Below are 20,105 nucleotides of genomic sequence, written 5' to 3'. Positions count from 1 at the left end.
GATTTTTGACAGGACTTATATGCATCTGAAATAATTTGTACAATGGTAACTGTTCAGACAGCATCCTTTAGAAGTGTTTCTCCACAGGACACTGCTGGCATTTTGGATGAAACAATTCACTGTTCAGGCTGCCTCCTATTCCCCACCCACCATAGCACACTTAGCACCCCTGGCTCCTACCTACTAAAAGATGGTAGCACCCTCTTCCAATGCTCCCTGGAGAACTACTGCTGAGAATGGGTCCCCATCCTTCTCTCCTTGTGATCTACAACTACAATATACTCCCTCTTTGACAGTCATATGGTATATGTTCATATGATGGAAACTCATCTTTAAAATAGAAGGAAGTATTGAGAACTTAAGAGCCATCTTATACAATGATAAATAGTATTATGATGAGCAAAGTTACCTACAATTATGTCCATTTATTTAAGGATTTTAGAAAGCAGAACCCCTTTTTAAATGCCTCCCAAATTTATGACACTAATTAAAAAGTATCCTAAAAGAAAATACAGAAACTTTAAAAAGAAAATACAGAAACTGTAAAGCAACTGTATCAGGGTACCTAAAACTTACATGGCAAATTGGCCAAAGATTATAGATGCAAACATACTGTTCTTAACAGAATTGAAGTGTTTGAAGAGGTTGAGCATTCAACGGCATTTCTTTATGATAGCGGTCCTCAGACTTTAGCTTGCACCAAAATCATGGAAGTGCGTGTTAAAATACAGATTATTGGGCTCTACCTCCAGAGTTTATTTCAGTAGGTCTAGGGTATGGCCTGAGAATTTGTATCTCAGCAAGTTAGTTCTCCAGTGATGCTAACGCTGCTGGTTCAGGTATCACACTCTGAAGAGCAATACTTTACAAGATACTTTCACTACTCACTAATGTTCCATTTCCTTCTAAAAGTGATCAGATACACGATATATAGAAGCACTGAAATAATGAATAAGAAGAATTAAAAATTTCTCTGGCAACATCCAAGAAGCTTCTTCTGTTCTCCTACCAAAATAGGAAATCACTATAGGGATAAGAACATACAGAAAAATAGGTCTGGGCTAATCTAACCAAGCCAACCACTAGATATTTGCATCTGAAGATAAGGGATCCTTATCTTATAAAGTAAGATTGTAACTGATAATATGGGGAATTTGAACATTGATTAGATACTTGAAGATATTAAGAACTATTAATTTTTCAGGTGTTATACTAGTATCATTTTCAACAGCTGAAATGATGTCTGGGTTTTGCTTTAAAAATATCTAGTACAAAGGAAGAGGAAAGTGAGGGATATTATAGATGAAAAAAGTTAACCATGGGCAGCAACTGTTGAAGCTGGATGATGTGTACATAAGGGTAATAATCATACTATTTTCTCTACTTTTGATTATGTTTGCAATTTTCTATAGTATAAAGCTTTTTTAAATTAATGTTAAAAAAGAATATAGGAGAAGCCAAAGATTCGAGGTAGAAAGAGTCAAAACAACCTGATTAGGCAGTTCCTTGAAATTCAGTCTTTTAGTTTCACATTGAAGGCAAAGCACACATTTAACAATAATGAACATAATGGAAATTCAGGGCACTTTTTTTAAATCTCAAAGTGAAAATAAATTAATGTATACAAGCAAAATACATCAGAGAGACATAAAAAAAATCTGTACAGCAAAATTATAGGTTTTCCTAGTCATCATCAAAACTGACTTTACATACAAACAAGAATACATTTTATAAAGTAAACTAAACTGAATAGGAGCGAAAGTTGCCATTTCTAACATCAGCTCGCCAATGTTTTGCTATATTAACTCTAGCAAATTACTTAGAGGCTTAGCGGTTGCTTTCTGATTTATGTAAGAGAACTTGAAGAATAACCTTCCTCAGAGGATTGTGGAGAAAAAGAGCGAAGAGTAACAAAATCTTTTTAGAAAAGTATGACTAAGCATTTATATGAAGCAATTAGGTTTCATGACACACTATTAAACTCCATATGCAAACAGTTTTGTACAGATCAACTCTTGTGGAGGGTTATAAGATAACTCACAGAGGACTGTTCGTCACAGATTTCAAGTGGATGTCCATAGAAAGCCACAACAGCCAATTTTGCAGTAGTTCTTTCAGACACTGAAGAACACTACACTAAGAAAGCAAAACAAAAAATCATTCAGACACACCATAGCGTTGAGAATAGACTAAACCAGAGGTTTGGAGGTGGAAGGGCTGTGAAGATGACCTCATCCAATTCAGAACCTAATAGCTGCTGCTCCAAGAGACAGATTAATGCAAATACAAGTTTATTTTGCCATTTTCTCTACAAGACTGCTCTTAGCTCATCAGCAAGGAACAGACTCGTTTCTCTAAATTGTATTCATTTATAACATACATCATCAAATACAGCATCACCTACCCCTTACTGTCTCCCCTCAGAGATCCTTTTAACTTGCTACAGATATGAGCTTCCTACTCTTTTCACCTTGTCAAAATCTGCAATTTACTCCTTTTTTTTTTGTAAATCATATTTCTTCTTTTTTTAATTGAAGTAGTCAGTTTACAATGTTGTTTAATTTCTGGTGTACAGCATAGTGATTCAGTTATACATACATATATATATATATATATTTATGTATTTGTTTTCATATTCTTTTTCATTATAGGCTATTACAAGGTATGAATATAGTTCAACATAGGAACTTGTTGTTTTATCTATTTTACATATAGTAGTTAGTATCTGCAAATCCCGAACTCCCACTTTCCCCTCCACAACCCCAGTTTTCCCCTTGGTAACCATAAGTTTCTTTTCTATGTCTGTGAGTCTGTTTCTGTTTTGTAAATAAGTTCATTTGTGTCATTTTTTTTAGATTCCACATACAAGTGATATCATATAGTGTTTTTCTTTCTCTATCTGGCTTACTTCACTTTGTATGACAATATTAAGTCACACTAAGTCAGAATGGCTATCATTAAAAAGTTCACAAATGATAAATGCTAGAGAGGGTGTGGAGAAAAGGTAACCCTCTTACATGGTAGGAATGTAGTTTGGTGCAGCCATTATGGAAAACAGTATGGAGATTCCTCAAAAAACTAAAAACAGACTTACCCTATGATCCAGCAATCACACTCCTGGGTGTATAACCAGTGGAAACTCTAATTTGAAAAGATACATGCACTCTAATGTTTGTAGCTGCACTATTTACAATAGCCAAGACATGAAAGCAACCTAAATGTCCATCAACAGATCACTGGATAAAGAAGTTGTGGTGTATTTATACAATGGAATACTACTTAGCCATAAAAATGAATAAAATAATGTCATTCACAGCAACATGGATGGACCTGGAGATTGTTATACTAAGTGAAGTAAAAAACTGCAAAATGAAGTCCCTGAAAATGTGTTATGTGGGAGAAGTTGTGTGTACTGTCATGTGAGTTTTCCTATAAATGTGGCCAATGGTAAGTGACTTAAGGTGGGAAAAAAAAGTTATAAAAGAACATTACTTATATTGTCACTCTTTTGGAATAGGAATAACCATTCTACAAGAAAGTGGCTCTGAAACTTAGTCAGATAGAACTCCTCGGAAGCCACAGTGGTCTTTTTGGAGAACACCCCAAAACAGTAACACATTTTAATTTTATTATATAAAGTTAGAACACTTTTATTAGCAGAAAAATGACTATATTATAAATATATAGTATGAATGACACATGGAGTTTTGTTTGTTCTGGTCATTACTATATTCCCAGTGTCAAGACAGGCATCAAGCACATACTGGGTGCTCAATACATATTTGAGAAATGAGTAAGTGTACCTACAAAATTATCAACCACAACAGTGGTATACTTATTTCCCAGTTTGTTTTTTACTAACACTCATTTGCCATCTGTTCATTCACTTTGTCATCTACTCCAATTGGGAACAGTTCAGGAAAACTACATGTGACAAAATCTTAAAAACAAAATTCTACACATTAACTTTGACTTGAATGATGCAGTACCTCAAGTCCAGGTCCAAGCAAATCCTGTTAGAAAACTATTGCTGTAACATGGGTTTGAAATTGTGTGCCACTGGCCACAGACTAATACTTCCTATTGAATCTAAGCAAGACAATTGTTTTTTTACCTTGAAGTATATAGTTGATGTGAAGAAGAGCCGGGACAGATGGTCAAAAAGAAGTGGTTTCACCTCTAAAAGTTAAAAAAAAAGATTATTGAAAGTCCTTTTAATTAATATTACATTGAATTAAATGACTCCATATTTTCGTGATACATACCAGAGAAGCTACTAAAAGGAATCCAGCTCACAAGTTGAAGGAACTGTGACCGACAACAGAGGCCATCCCAGAGAGGAAGACTCTTATACAGGAATGCTTCACAGGAATAAAACCCCTCCTGTAACACAGGTGGATATTAAAACCTTGCGTGGAACTCTTCAGGCATAATTACTCTTGAAATAACCAGTTTATTTTGGGCTACAGTTGTTTCACTCTTAGACTAATTTTTTGTCATAATATAATTAAAAGCCTTGGGTTAGGTGCCAGACTTTCTCATAAAAGGGATCAAATGATTAATATTTGGATACATTAAAAACTTTATCAACATAGTTTTCAAGCACCATAAAACTTCACTGATTGGAAAGAAGGTAAAAAGTCAAGTTATGGAATATTTTTAAAGATGAGTGAAATTGTATTGTTTTGGAATACATACAGTCACTTGAACAGTCAATAAAGCGTATATAATGTTATTAATAAGGCTGGAATTTCATTAGGGGCCACAGACTAAATCCAAATTCTGGGCAGCTCCATCTGGAGAAGCCTGGGAGTCTAGGCTATTTATGTTTCTACCAAAGAGAGGATCCAGGGCTTTCCTTTTTTCCTTTATTGTCCTGAGCCTTAAATAGTGGCATGCACTGAGACTCTATTCTGGACCTTCTTTTCGTGACATGAATTCTCTGGACAATCTCATCTACAACATAGCTAAAACCACCACCTATATCATGAGGAGTCCTAAATTTCTGCATCTCTAATCCAAATCTCATTTCTGAGCTCTAGACTTTTTATCTAACTGCCTACTACTGGACCTCTAAGATATCCCACAAGCATCTTTTAAATCAAATATATCTTTCTTTCCTAGCCTGCTTTTCTTATATTTCCATCATCATTCTCTCAAGCAGGAAATCTAAAAAGTCAACCTAAATTCATCCTTTTATCTTCACCAACATTATCCACACCCAACTTCTAATTCAATGGTTTCACACCAAATGCTTAAGATTTATTCAACTAACATTTTTTGAGCATCTCTTTTGTACTAGGTACCAAGTTGAATCCCTGTACATGAAGAAAAGATGGACATGGTTTTCACCTGTCAGGAGCCCATAATGTGTGGAAAAACAGATGCTGAAAGTACCACGATACAGGTAAACAGAGAGCAAAAGGAGTACATAGAACAAACATCTAACCCAGTCTGAGCAAAGGCTTTTTCATGATGCTGATACCTGAGTTGCAGTGTAAAGAACAACTCTGGGTTACCCAGGCCAAATAATTAATTGGCTGGAACATATTAGACAATCAAAAAACATTTGTTGATTATAAGAACACAAGTAGTGACCCTATGAGATTTACCTTACCGGCTAATTCAATTAACTGAATGCATTAATCTTCAGTTTGTTCTCTTAAATTATAGAACTTTCTTTCTTATTTGCATAATTTGACAAATTCTTTCTTCAAATTCAACAGCACAAAGATCAACATCAATTCAACTTGGCTGTATTTATAATGAATTTTGAATTGAGCAAATACTGTTAACAAAAGATGTCAAGCACCAAAGAGAAGGTTTTCACTGGATATCTAAATAAATTAAGAAGTGGTGGAGTGTGTAGGGAGCAAGCAAAATCTTACTTGTAAGAAGCACTCTGCCCTGATGACAATGTCCAGGAAGTTGGTAAATTCTTTTCCATGTTCATAATTATTCACCTTGTACCAAATACATTCTGGAGCAAAAATATTAAACACAAGCCTCTGGTTGCACAACAATAAAAACTACACAAAACATAATCACCACAACTCTAAAGTGAAAAATTAATGACAAATATAAACAAGCCATCAGTTTCATCCATCCTAGCCAACTCACACTGTAGACTGTAACATATATATGGAGGTGACAGTGAGATGTTCCTCAAGAACTTGGTAATATAGGGGGAAAGCTTACAGTGAAAAAATAAACTGGTCAAAGTCACATATGATGAATGCGATTAGCATTATGCCACACAGTAATCCAAGAGACTATAAATGTATGCATTAAAAGTTTAAAAATGTCTAAAGGTAAATTAGGGTGAGCTGGGGGTAATCTAAGGGTGGTAGAACTTTAGTGAGTAGAAATCTAACAAACTGTACCTTATCCTATCTAAAGACTCTGAGTAGGAAAGGGAGAGTTAGTCTGGAACAGACTAAGACTGACCTTAAATACTTGAAAAGTCAAGATTTGTTTATCCAGGGAAGAAACAATCTGGTGAACGCAATACTATCTTTAGAGACATCCACCCCCTTGGAGGAATGAAATGATCAGACTTAACTGTGGCCTAGATGAAAAACTCCCTCACTGCCATTTCCTTCAGTTTCATAATTAAGAAACCTTCTAATGACTAATTTGGCTCCCATATATACTGATCGCAGAGAGGAGCTATTCTAGTTGGCAAATGGGAACATTTTGGTCACCAGAAAGAATTACTTCTATTATGAAATAAGTTGACATTCTGGCTTACACGATAGTCTCTGAGTTTGGTTCGCATTAATCTGATGATTCTAGGAGGTTAACAGCAAGTTTTTGAACATACAAAGATGAAGAGGCCTTGGACTGTGACAGTCATCAAAGTGGAGCCACCTAGTGAGTTTTCGTGGTCATCCAGCAGTGTTTCCTTAACAACTCACCTCCTTTATTAATCCCTCTTAAAATTACAACAATGGCAGCATTCAGGCTCTGAATACATGATTATCAGAAACATAATTACAGCATTTGAAGGCTCCTCCTGTCTAGAAGTTTGGCACCCTTTTAAAAGAAACCCATTGGTAAACTGTCTCGTTCCTTCTTCATTCATCCAACACTTTTAAGTATCAACTTTTACCTTCTTGTAATGTTTGACTCAACCAATGATAGAGCCTCAGTAAGACTGACTCATCTCTGACACAGTTAATATAGTGAAGTAGCAGAGAGTTGTTCAGCACTGCGCCCATCTGAGAAGGCAGCTGCGAAGACAGAACAATCGGTCAACTCTAGGTATATGAAAAGTAAGCCAGAGCAACAAGGCAATCATCAGATAGGAAATATATAACAAAAATAAAGTCCATGAAGATCAAACGGAAAATGTAAATAAGCCCATGGTCCAGTCACATACCTCTAAGCAATGGATGTTCTGTAAGAGCTGAGGGAAGCTTTTAAGTTGTTCCAGTGGAAATGATCCATTGCTACTGAAAAAATCAGAAAGATTCATCCCTTTTTTTCCACTTTCTTTACTGTAGTTACAGGAATTTAGCACTGGTATAACTGAGTGAGAATTCCATTTCTAAAAAAGAAAGGTAAAACAATCTTTCAATGGAGTAAACAGATTACAAACTATAAAGGTAAAAGCATCGTTAAGGTGGTTCAGTGAATGGAATCTGAATGTGGTGTGCAATAGAATCCTGGGTAATTAAAATGTATCTAAATATCTATAATCTCTTCCAATATCTGAATAGTTATTGCTTGAATTTAATGAAAGAAGGCTGTGCAAGTCATGTGGGGTTTTAGATACTTACTCTTTTTACAGGACAGACATTCCCTAACATCAGCTTTAGAGGTTCTGGAGCAAGTCCCTGATTCCTTTGCCTCATAGCAAGTAGAGCTGTCTTCCACAGATTCTCTGAATTCTTAAAATAAATCTATAAATTTGAATGTAAAGTACATGAGAGGAGGTATGCATAAGTCGGAGCAAAGCAAAATCTAAACCTCTTCAATAATTGAAAGTATATTAATTATGAAATATTTTGCACCCATGCAAATCCATTTAAAGTTTTTTTCTAATCAGGAATTTATTAAACACATCAAATGGAATCAAAACAAAGTGCCAATCCCTAAAACAAAACTTCCCAGAAACAGCACCACAATACTAGATCTTAAAACAGTATGCTATAAGCATTTCAGTTCAAATCTGTAAGTTAACTTACCCAAAATAACATATTTCAATCGCAATATGACTTATCACTCCTTAATCCCTTACCTTCTTCCTCACAGGCAAAGATACAGAAATCAAAGTAGGAACGAAGAATTTATACAGTGACAATAAAGCCTGGAGATGAGGCTGCATTCCCTGAAATAAAATAAGAGTTTTCAATTTTCAGTTCTGTGGCCAGTAAGAAAAAAGTAACAGTAAAATAAAAAGATTAAACATATATTCAGACCCTAATTTTATTATGTGAATTTTATTATTTATTAGCTAGAGGAAGATGCTATAGAAAATCAAGGAATAAAAACCCATTTAAATCAGCTATCATAAAGCAATCCTTGCCAACCTGTAACCTTCTCTTTTATGATCTTTTTCCCTAATTTACTTCTTCGTTGTATTTTCTCTGCCCTGCCTTAGGCATACCAGTCATATCTGCTAGCATGGCTTACTCCCACTGGTAGAACCCTCAGGACTCAAAGTTTATTCATTCCTGATTTAAACAGGAGGACAAAAAGAGAAGCCAAGAAGTCAGCAAAGGAAATATTAGTAATTTATCATCATAATTCCTCAAAAATTAACTAGGATATCTATCAGTTGGTAAGCAGAAGTCAAACAGCTTGATATAACTGAAACAAGTCTTCACATGACTTCAATGATAGAAGTCATTACTGCTAGATACCTGTGTTTGATCTATCTAGCTATCCAGAGAAAGCATACCACTAAAATTCCATGGAAGTAACCCAATTGTTTTATTATACCACAATTCTGTTGAATTAAATACTGTACAAAATAAGGAAGGTAGAAAATGGGGCTTAGAAATACAGTATTCTTATCTTATAATAGTTTCTTGAAATTAAATTTATTATAACAAAACCAAAATGACCCAGGCTATCTATGCTGAAATATCTTCTGATCTCTGTACTCACTATCAATTAGTATCAGAGTGTTTGCTTTGAGTTAGAATGTTTTTGACAGAGCAAATATTTAGGAGTGGTAAGACCTTTAGAACTTAATTGTCTAGTTAACTAAACCTATTTTGATTGTTAAAAATTTAACAGTCTCTTAAAAAAAAGAGAGAGAGACTTCCAGTTAAACATGGCATATTGAACACACATGTTTAATTCTGGGTCCTCCAAAAGCCCCCTCTAAAAAGTAAAGGAATGAAAAAAGGCATAAAGCAAGAGTTCAAAGAGAACCAGAGAGTAGACAATAGCAGATGTGAGGTCTCAACAAGATTTTGAAACCTGGAATGAAGATGGCAAACAGTAACCAACTTAGCAGAACAGAGAAAACGAAACCTAAGGCAGCAACAGAAAAAGCCTCAAAAGCAACAGATTCATACTTCAGAACTCCCAGAAAGGCTCAAGAATTTGAGGGATCAGATACCTCTCAAAAGTGGAGGTGCAAGAGGGCTAAAAACAGCACAATTGGTTGAAAGCCTATGTAAAAAGCAGTTAGAACCCAAATTCCTTCACTATTGGCAAACACCAGGGTTTTACTCTGAAGATGAAGCTGGACTCAGACAGCAGGCAGAACTGAGGGAGTGTACCAGAATTTTTCCGCAGCCCTTTCTACTGCTTCAGTCCAGAGCTTATAGTCCTGTGACAGTTAATTTTATGTGTTAACTTTGCTGGGCAGGGTGCCCAGATCAAGCATACAGAGTATTTCTGAGGGTGCTTTAGATGAGATTAACATGTAAATAGGTGAACTCTGAGTAAAGCAGACTGCCTGCCACAATGTGGGTAGGCCTCATTCAATCAGTTGAAGGCTCACAGAGAACAAAAAGACCAGTTTCCCCCAAGCAAGAGAGAATTCTTCACCAGACTGCTGACTGCCATTAGACTCAAAGTAGAACATCAGCTCACCTGGGTTTCCAGCCTGTAGGCCCACCCTGTAGATTCTGGACTTGCAAGTCTCTAAAATCATATGAGCCAATTCTTTATAAAAATCTCTTTACATACACACACACACAAACACACACACACACTTTCTAGTAGTTCTGTTCTCTGGAGAAGCCTGACTAATACAACCCCTAGGCAGGTAACAGGAGAATTCTTCTTTGGGAAAAGTGACACAGTCATCTGGGGTATTCCCCAGTGAAACAGCAAGCTCTTACAGTGAACCAGTCCTACTCATGTACACAAGTTTCTAATCACCATTTTAGTGTTTTACTATTAAATATGGGCAAACAAGGCTTACCAGGTATTTGAGAAAAGCCTCTACCATGAAATACCAAACAAACTAAATAAATGAACTCTGAGGAAACATAGACAAAGCGAGTAACAGGAAAAAAAGAAAAAGAAAAATCACAGCCCGAATCACACAGGTTCATGCCTGATAGTGGGAAAATCTCAGAAACTATCCTCACCAATCCTCAAAATGAGATCTAACTCCCCCGTACTTTTCCAAAGATTGCTCTCAATACAGCCTGGTGCATATAAGATAAAAATATGCCTGCTCCACTTCCCACCTTTCTGTGTTCTATGTCCTTCATGATCAGGAATTGTGGGGCATGCATGGGGACAGAAGGGATAAATGCCCTGTAAGTATCAGAAATTCATATATCCAATACATCTCACATGGGCTGATTACATACCTGTTACCATTTTACATGTTCGGTTACATGTGAGCATGGCTATGTCTTCTAGGTTTGATATTGTTGGATGTGAACAAATTCACCCAAATCCAGCTTATCAAAGTAATTTTATGAATGTATCTTTATAAATGGGCATTGACAATGGAATAATTTAGTAATGTACTATATAGAATGTTAATAATGGTGCCATATATTTAATGTCTGGGTTTAAAATTTTTAGACAATATACTAAGTCATTTTTTAACTTGAACATATACTTGTTTCAGTTAATACAAATCAACAAGATCCAATATTTATAGTAAAATTTTCTTATCCCAATGTTTTTCTAATTCCAATGTTGAAATGTTTTGCTGTTAACATGGAAAAATGTACATCTTTTTCAGAATTTCTATTAATGTGAAATAAAATTCAGTTTGGACAAAAACGTTATCATTAATATTCTCAGAGAGCTAAAAGAAGATACTGCATCCAAAGAGCCAAAACATGAAGCTCTTAAGAAAAATCACTGGACTGTACTAACAGGAAACCTCACATAGAGAAGCACAAATGTGCACATGTGTTTCTGTTTTTCATGAAATTTGAATGCCTCTACGTAGGTCATGCAGGCTTCAATAAATAGGCATAGTCACTACAACTTCCTATTGTTTTATACCCAAAGCTTCACAGATTTCTATTACCTGGCAGGTATAGTGGAAACAACAATGCAAGAGAGCTATAAGGCCAAGAGATAATTGTTTAAGAATGCTGGAATATGCTGGAGTTTAAGTATCCAGAAAAGAATGCTTTCCTAGATCACAGCCACAGAATAAATAAACTAGTCATCTTTCTTTAATAAAATAAAGTAGTCATTTGACTACTCCCTAATACTTATTTTCTAGCCATATCAGCCCAGTTCCATAAACAGTTTCTGCTATTTGATATCTATATGTCTTTGCTCATGCTGTTCCCTCTGCCAGGAGTGCCCTTCTCTTCCTTCTTGGCCTAGTTAAATTCTATTCATCATCACCAATCTGATTCTGATTTTTATTTTGCTCCCCAGATTATCTATTGAAGACAATGACTCATTCGATTTTATATCCCCAAAGCCCAGGTCAGTATCCAGCACATAGCACGCTGTCCAGTTTTAGGTCTTTTCAGTACTCACCATTTTGGCCTGAAGATCAAGCAGTTTTCTCACACGAAACGGTTTGACTAGAAAAGGTGAAGAAAAGAAGTACTAAGTCTGTGTGGTTCAGAATAAAACGAAACCTTGTTCATGTAGCTTCTTCTCACATCAAGAATATACGTACTCTGTTCAGTTAAGCCATTAAGCAGATGCTCTTAGATAAAAGTACTAAAAAGCAATTCCCACAAAACTCTGTCACAGAACTAATGCTAATGGTTAACTTTATAAAGGCCAATACAAATGCTAATTCCACAGAGTGAATGTAATACAACTGGAACGAAAATACTCACCATTCTCTTTTTTGGTAAGTAAATATAACAAGTGGCAGACATAAGGGCACTGTCAAAATATAAAAATTAAAAAAAAAATAAATGACACTACATCTTGAACAGAGCAACAATACATTTTCCTCAAATGTCAATCTTATACTGATTAAGAAAAAGGCTTCAAGACTCCACTGAACAATAGTTTTACAAAGCTTCTCTTTTTCATACTACACAATAGTGATAAAAAAATAGTTTCAACTGACATCCCATTATGCCATTTTTATATTTTTGGAATACAACAACACAGACAATTTGAAAAACAGAAAAAGATTCTTCTACCTAACAAAAATTCACGTACTCTTTCCAGTAGTCCGTGTTTATTAGGATACAAAATTAAAACTTTTATCCTGACTTCCCACTTAAAAGCATTTTTCCCATGTTATTTGGTCTTCAAAATGATCATCTTCAATGACTGATTTTAATATTCCAGTGAGTCGATATACCGTAATTTAATCAATCATTTAGCCCCCAGTTTGGCAAACAGCACACACTCAATAAATTCGTTACTGAAACTCCTCAATGATTGGTTTCCTTATATCACTTCATTTTGAGTACCCACTTGTTGAGGTTTTATCCTAGACTAGGGGTCAGCAAACTACAGTCCACCTGTTTTTGTAAATCAAGTTTTACTGAAACACAGCCACACTCACATTTATGTGTTGGTCATGGCCGCTTTCTCACTGCAACAGCAGAGCTGAGCAGTCGTGACAGAGACTGCATGGTCCACAAAGCCTAAAACATTTACTGTCTGGCCCTTTACAGGAAGTTTGCTGACACCTATTCTAGAAGAAAACAGGAGAATATCTTCATGACCAGAAGGTGACAGTTCTTTCTTTCATAAATAAAATGATAGCCATAAAACAAAATTTAAACACCCAGTAAGTTGGAACTCATGATATTAATAATATCTGTTTATCAGACAAGAAAATATTGCAGGGGTGGGTAAACAACAACCTACAGGTCAAATCCAGCTCACCACTGGTTATCATAAATAAAATTTTATTGGAACACAGCCATTCATTTATGTATTTGTTGTCTATAGCTGTTTTTGTACTACACCAGTAGAGTGAGTACTTTTGACAGAGACAGCATGGCACTCAAGCCTAAAAATTTACTACTTGGTCCTTTAAGAAAAAATTTCTTTAGACATTAGGAAATTGGAAAGGTAAATTATTTAATAGGACGAGAGAAAGCAACAAATGCAAAGATTTTCTTTAAACAAACTTGTTATTTTGGTAGTCACAACTCTAAGCTTTAAAATACAGCATTCCACATTGCCTCTCCTCTACCGAGAAATGGGTTGACAGGACCTACTGTATAGCACAGGGAACTATACTAAATATCTTGTAATAACCTATAATGAAAAAGAATATGAAAAAGATTATATGTGTGTGTGTGTGTATGTGTATAAAACTGAATCACTTTGCTGTATACCTGAAACTAAAATAAATTATAAATCATATTATACTTCAATAAAAATTAATTTTTAAAAAAGAAATGGTTGATAAAGACTAAACATTCTTGTAAGAAGCATGAATCTAGATGTAGGATCTTTTTTGTTTTTAAGGGAAGAATACATATTATGACCAAGTCTGCCATCTTCTACAAAATATAGTAACTTTCAGTTAAAAAAAACTTCAGTGCCTCACATCCCTAAGATAGGAACTATTAATAACACTATTTATCATGTTGAGTATGAAATGAGTGTCACACAATCCTTGCCCTAGGCCGCAGCATTATATCTGACATTCTCCTTTAATTATACCTAGAAAGGAAAAATTCATGTGCATCTAAGACTTTATAATTGCCTCTCTGGCAAATAGTTAACCACCACATCTCAGTTACTACAGTCAGCACCCACCAAACCTTATGAAAATGGTTTTAAAGGTTAAGCTCCCTGTTTCTTGATCTGGGTAATATTTATACAGATGTGTTCAGTTTATAAACATTAAGTGAGCTGATCACTTATAACACAGGCAATTTTCTGTACGTATACTTCAATAAATATTTTTAAAAAGAAAAAAAGAAAAGAAAAAGAAGTGGTCCTCCTTCCCCTTTGCCATGCTGAGCAAGAAACTCTCTAGTCACCATCATGAAAACTACTCAAGTATATTATAATTATTTGACAAACATTTATGAAGAGTTCCTATTCATTCACTCACTCAGAAACAAGTATTTATTAAGCAGTGGATAAAACAGACAAAAAGGTCTATTCTTACGAAGTTTACAATACTAAATACTTGGGTTTTAAAAGGCTCAGCCCCTGCCTGGAAGAAACCCTAAGTATATATATCCAAAAGAAGTGTAAGCAGGGCCTTGAACAGGCACTTGCATGCCAATGTTCATTGCACCATCACTCATGTTAGCTGAAAGGCAGAAACAACCCAAGAGTTCATCAACAGATGAATGGATAAACAAAATGTGGTATATACATACAATGGAATATTATTCAGCCATAAAAATGAGGTTCTGATACATGCTATAACATGGATGAACCTTGAAGAAATGCTAAGGGAAAGCAGCCAGACACAGAAGGACAAATACTGGATGATTCCACTTATACGAGGTACCTAGAATAGGCAAATTCATAGATTCAGAAAGTAGATTAGAAGTTCCCAGGTGCTGACAGGGAAGGAGGAATGGGGAGTTATTGCTTAGTGGGTAGAGAGTTTCTGTTTAGGGTAATTAAAAAGTTTTGAAAATAAATAGTAGTGATAGTTGTACAATACTGAATGCAATTAACGACAATGAATTGTATGCTGAAAATAGTTAAAATGGTAAATTTTCTGTTATGGAAAAAATACAACAGGTTAAAAAAATGAAGTACTGATACATGTACAACATGATGAATCTTAAAAACATGCTGAGTAAAAGAAGTCAGTCAAAAAAGACCCCATAGTGTATGATTCCATTTATGTGAAATGTCCAGAATAAGCAAATCTCTAAAGACAGAAAACAGATTAGGAGTTGCTTAGGAACCCCTAAATGGGAAAATGGGAGGTGATAGCTAAAGGGTATGAGGTTTCTGAGGTGATGAAAATGTTCTAAAATTGACTCTGCTTCATGGTTGCACAAATCTTTGAACATAATAAAAAATTGTGGATTATATACTTTAAGTGAGTACAGTATGTGAGTTCCATCTCAACAAGTCTATTTATAAAACATAACCAGAGAAAAGAAATGACAGATTACAATTAGACTAATTCAACGACAATGGAAAGGAGATGCCAGTGGAATAATATTGTCAATGTCCTGAGAGAATTTAACTGTCATCCTAGAGTTCCACAAACAGCAGAACCAATTTTTAAGAACAAGGGAATAGTAAAGACATTCTCAGGGAAAGACAAAGTTTACCATCAAGATTCTACTGAAAGAATATTCTGAAGGATAATACTTTTAGACAGAGGAAAATGATCTTGATTGAAGGTCTGAGATGCAAAAACAAATGATGAGCTAAGACACTGGCAAATATGTGGGCATATCTAAATAAACATCAACTATGAAGATAAGAGTAATGTCTACTGTATGTGTATGAGGAGGAAGATGGAGAAGAATGAGCCAGAACTAAAACCAGATAATAGCATATAATCTAGGAGGGGTGCAGTCAGCATTAAAGATTTCTAAGTTCCTTGTATCATTCAAGATGAAGGTAAAGATATTGGTTACCTTTAGACTTTAAGAAAAAACTTTAAAAATTAAATCAGAAAATTTTAAAGTTACTAATTCATTAAAAAAATAATAAACCCATTACATGATAAATGATATATTTTGTGAAAAATAACTATACTTTCCAAACAAAAGAAAAACAGTAAGAAGAATGACATTATTTTACATTTTACACTATATATGCATGTTAAAATAGGTACAATAACACCTAAAACAACACACACAAAATGTGTAATTTCCAACCAAGGATGGGTGAAAACCACAATCAATCCAAAATAAGAGAGATAAGAGAAGGAATCAGAAAAATGCAGATCATTTAGAAAGTTCAAAATAAGACATCTGCATTTTCTTCTACTGCATCAACAATCACTACAAAGGTAAATAAACTAATTTTCCAGGTAAAAGCAAAAAATCATCAAACAGGATTTTAAAATAAAATCTAGTCATATGCTATTTAAAACAGGCATCTAAGACATGAGGACAAAAGAAGATTTTTTAAAAAAACCAAAAGATGCAAACATACCAAGCAATATACTGCTAGCCAAAAGAAAGCCAGAGCTAGCAATGTCAATATCAAACAAAATGACTGAAACGAAAAGCATTTCTAAGAAAGGGTTTTACTCCATGATAAAGGTTTGATTCAGCAGGACAATATGAAAACTGTAATTGTGCAAACATACAGCCAAAATCGACAGAACTTTAAGGAAAAACTGACAAATCTGCCCTCATAGTGGGAGATTTTCAATGTACCTCACTCAGTAATTGATAGATGGGCAGTGACAACAACAACAAATCCATAAGGGTACAGAAAATTTCAATTCCAATAACCTTCATGCCCTCACTCTACTTCAACAACTCACTCCACTGTCACCCTGAATCTTATCATCACATTGAAGCATCCCCTCTTGAAATCGTAAACTCCAATGCTACAACTTCCTATCATTCCAGTTTTTAATCCCAATACATGTTTAGTTATGTAGTTGGAAAAGAAAGGAGTATCTTAATAGACTTTTCAGAAAATTGTGGATACTAGTCTTTGATACTTCACCAAAACTTGATACGTGGTAGTTTCTTAAGGGTTAGCTGCAATGTGGAATCTGAAATCTTATCAATGAACTCTTTGTACTCTACTCTGTTCCATTAAAATTCATTGATGTATCTTGCACTTTGAATGACTCTTTCACTGATGCATAATTTCATAGTTATCATACTTGGCCATTTGGAAATTAGTTGTACTGAGCCTCCAAACACTGACACATTTCATTACATAGTATCTAAAAATCACATTCATTAATATTGCTACCATTCTCATCAGGAAAGACATTAAGTAGTGGGCAGCTGTGAAGTTCACAGGGGCAGATACACATTTTCCAAATTTGTAATTTTCACTCAAAAGCTCAAATTTTATCACTGGTAACAAATAACGTCAGTTGTTTTCTTTGAAATGAATGTCTTGCTTTGTTCATTTTCAAGAAAACATCTGCCAAATACCCAAGTCTGAATCACTGTAGTTTATGTCAGTCATTCTTTGAAGTAAAAATGGTATTCCATGAAAAAAGCAGCTAGTTTAGCTCGCAACTCAATCACACAAGTGCTTTTCCTCAGGACAACTAATGTACTTTAGTAGGCATGAAGGGATTTATTTGTACTTCCCATTTCATCAAACAGAATATTCAAGACATATCTCAAAGGTTGAAGTTTAATAAAATTGGTGAATTAATTTTTACTGCTTCATTTGGGACATTATTAACTGAAGTTCGCATTGTCATTTTTTACTGCAGTGAAGAATACAACAATCACTAGGACAGTATGGCCCCACTGCCCTGATTTGTGCAAAGGCGCCAACAGTTTTATCCACCATCAGTGCAAATGTCAACACAGTATAAATAACTGATAATATCTTGATATTGCTATAAAAATCATTTCAACCTCTCAGATCTCCTGAAAGGTTCTCAGGGAGCCTCAAGGGGTCCACAAAGCATATTTGAGAATTGCTAGTCTAGGATGTCATCATATTATACCTGGATTAGCATGTTAGTCTCCTAACTAGTGTTCCTGACCCTAGCTTCCATCTTAATTCATAATGTTTGGCACTACTAGATACAACTCCCAACAGTGTTGCTTTCAAAATGTTCTGCCCAAAATTTTTCAGTGATTTCCCCACTGGATAAAAGTTCAAATTCCTTAGCAATCACATGTAAAGACCACGACAGTTTTTGCTCACCCAACTTTTTCAGCCTTACCACCTACCACTGCCTGACACCAATTTGCAGTTAAGTCAGTCTGATCTATTTAATGTCTCTTGAAATACAATTTATGCATTTCACAACTGTGCTTGAAATATTCCTGTCATATCAAGCATCAAATCACAAATCCTATTCAACCTTCAAGGCCCAGTTCAATGCCCACATACTTTATGATGCTTTTTCTAATCACTCTGGTTTACAGTGCTCTCTTCCTTCCTGGAAATATCACAGCAATTATTATCCTCACATTATCATATACCGTCTTTGATAATTTAACTTATGCAGTTATTTAACTGTGTGTTTCCTCCGACTGAATTATAAACCCCTTGGAATATGGAAACTCTCTGCTAAACTTTGAATCTTCTACATTGCCTAGTACAATGCAATGAACACAGTTAATCTTTAAAAATGAAATCAATGAATTCCCTTCTCAAAGGCAAGAGGAACTCAGATGAATGGTCCACATGGTCTATGAACTACTGATGGTCCTTGAAAGTCTTCCAGGTGGACAGTAGATTGATTTCTTAGAGTTATTAATGTTTTCAATGGGAATAATTTTGCTATTTAATCAAAATCAGTCCATTGGCATCTCATGAAAAGTAATCCTCTCCTTCTCATTAATTCTGATGAGGTTTTTGCAACGTTAATCAAGAAAATGTATAATAAGTGACCCAAAGGACCCTGTTGAAGTGGTTTAAAAGGGAAAAGATGGCAATCATTGCTCTAGATCAGCCAAGAGACTTCAATGTGGACTCAAATCTATCTGTAACATTTTACTTCCTTAAAAAAAGATATAAAGCAAATGTGGTAAAAAAATTTTTGTTAATCTGAGAGACAGGTGCAGGGGTGTTTGTTACGTTATTCTTTACACTTCTCTATATGTTTCATATAAATGTTCCATTTATATGGTAAGGAAAGTTGTGTGGCACTTTGAAGCGCATATGGTGCATCGATATACAAGTATGTACCATTTGATCGATTCATGATGCTGTCCAATTTTTACTCACCAATGCATCATCTTGCAATGAAGCAAAAAAGAAGCCATAGAGCAAGTTAATTTGCTCCTTGTGATCAATGAAGTCAAACATTGCAACCAGCCAACGATAAAAAAGTACCTATTGAGAGACAGAATGCTTATCTTTAGAGAAATATAGCAGCACAGAAGAGCTTAATTCCCCCATCAGAGCTGTTTTAGAAGCCTCTAGCACAAAGTAGGATAATAGATTTTATTTCTCAGTAAAAATTTCTATTTGAACAGAGTCCTTGCATCAAGCTATATTGTTCCAAAACTACAGGCTTTGCACAAAAGGCCACTGCCATTACTCTCTAAGTGGTTCTTCCTTGCCAGCCCTTAAGTGGTTCTGAAAGACTTATCATCAAAGTGTTTAAAAAGATTACCTTGGTGCTACCAGAACACTTGCCGACACAAAGCCAGGAGACCGCCTTAACCACAGAATCTTCTGATATTAGAGTTGCTGGAATCATACACTTGAATATCCGAGTGTTTACAGCACTCCCTAGAAAGCAGACAAACTCTAAATTAAATTACATTTTAGTACCTTGATCATTCCCTTACTATATTATTCACTCTCGGTCCCAAAAATTTGACTTCACACTGAAGGCAATAAAGTAATATTTGATCTCTCTTATCATCATTGTAAAACATAGTTTGAAACAAAAATGTACCTTTAACTTCTAATATAAACTATAAAGCAAATTCTTTGGCACTAATATTTTTTATTTAACAAGGGAGGATGAGTACAGGATTTCTTCCTAGGATAATGAAAATGTTTAGAAATTAGATAGTTGGTAATGGTTGCACAATTCTATGAATATGCTAAAAAAAATACCCTGAATTGTATACTTCAAAAAGGTGAATTTTATAGTATGTAAATTACACCTCAAAAAAGGCTTATTA

At 35.0% G+C, this 20,105-nt stretch overlaps 1 protein-coding gene across 1 annotated transcript in view; it reads right to left on the bottom strand.

Annotated features, from left to right (window-relative positions):
- Positions 1 to 20,105, bottom strand: part of CENPI (centromere protein I) — a 35,302-nt gene that overhangs the window by 11,292 nt on the left and 3,905 nt on the right. Inside the window, exons 4-15 of the mRNA XM_006210264.4 lie at positions 19,586 to 19,704; positions 19,195 to 19,302; positions 12,240 to 12,288; positions 11,929 to 11,975; positions 8,243 to 8,332; positions 7,782 to 7,904; positions 7,382 to 7,549; positions 7,112 to 7,232; positions 5,889 to 5,980; positions 4,266 to 4,383; positions 4,115 to 4,179; positions 2,042 to 2,136 (exon numbers count right to left, since the gene is read on the bottom strand). Of these exons, the coding sequence (XP_006210326.3) occupies positions 2,042 to 2,136; positions 4,115 to 4,179; positions 4,266 to 4,383; positions 5,889 to 5,980; positions 7,112 to 7,232; positions 7,382 to 7,549; positions 7,782 to 7,904; positions 8,243 to 8,332; positions 11,929 to 11,975; positions 12,240 to 12,288; positions 19,195 to 19,302; positions 19,586 to 19,704 (1,195 nt within the window). The remainder of the gene's footprint in view (positions 1 to 2,041; positions 2,137 to 4,114; positions 4,180 to 4,265; positions 4,384 to 5,888; positions 5,981 to 7,111; positions 7,233 to 7,381; positions 7,550 to 7,781; positions 7,905 to 8,242; positions 8,333 to 11,928; positions 11,976 to 12,239; positions 12,289 to 19,194; positions 19,303 to 19,585; positions 19,705 to 20,105) is intronic.

The sequence above is a fragment of the Vicugna pacos genome, chromosome X, assembly GCF_048564905.1.
Source record: "Vicugna pacos chromosome X, VicPac4, whole genome shotgun sequence".
Classification (NCBI taxonomy): domain Eukaryota; kingdom Metazoa; phylum Chordata; class Mammalia; order Artiodactyla; family Camelidae; genus Vicugna; species Vicugna pacos.
The sequence above is the reverse complement of the archived record's forward strand: the minus strand, read 5'-3'. Positions and strand labels throughout refer to the sequence as shown.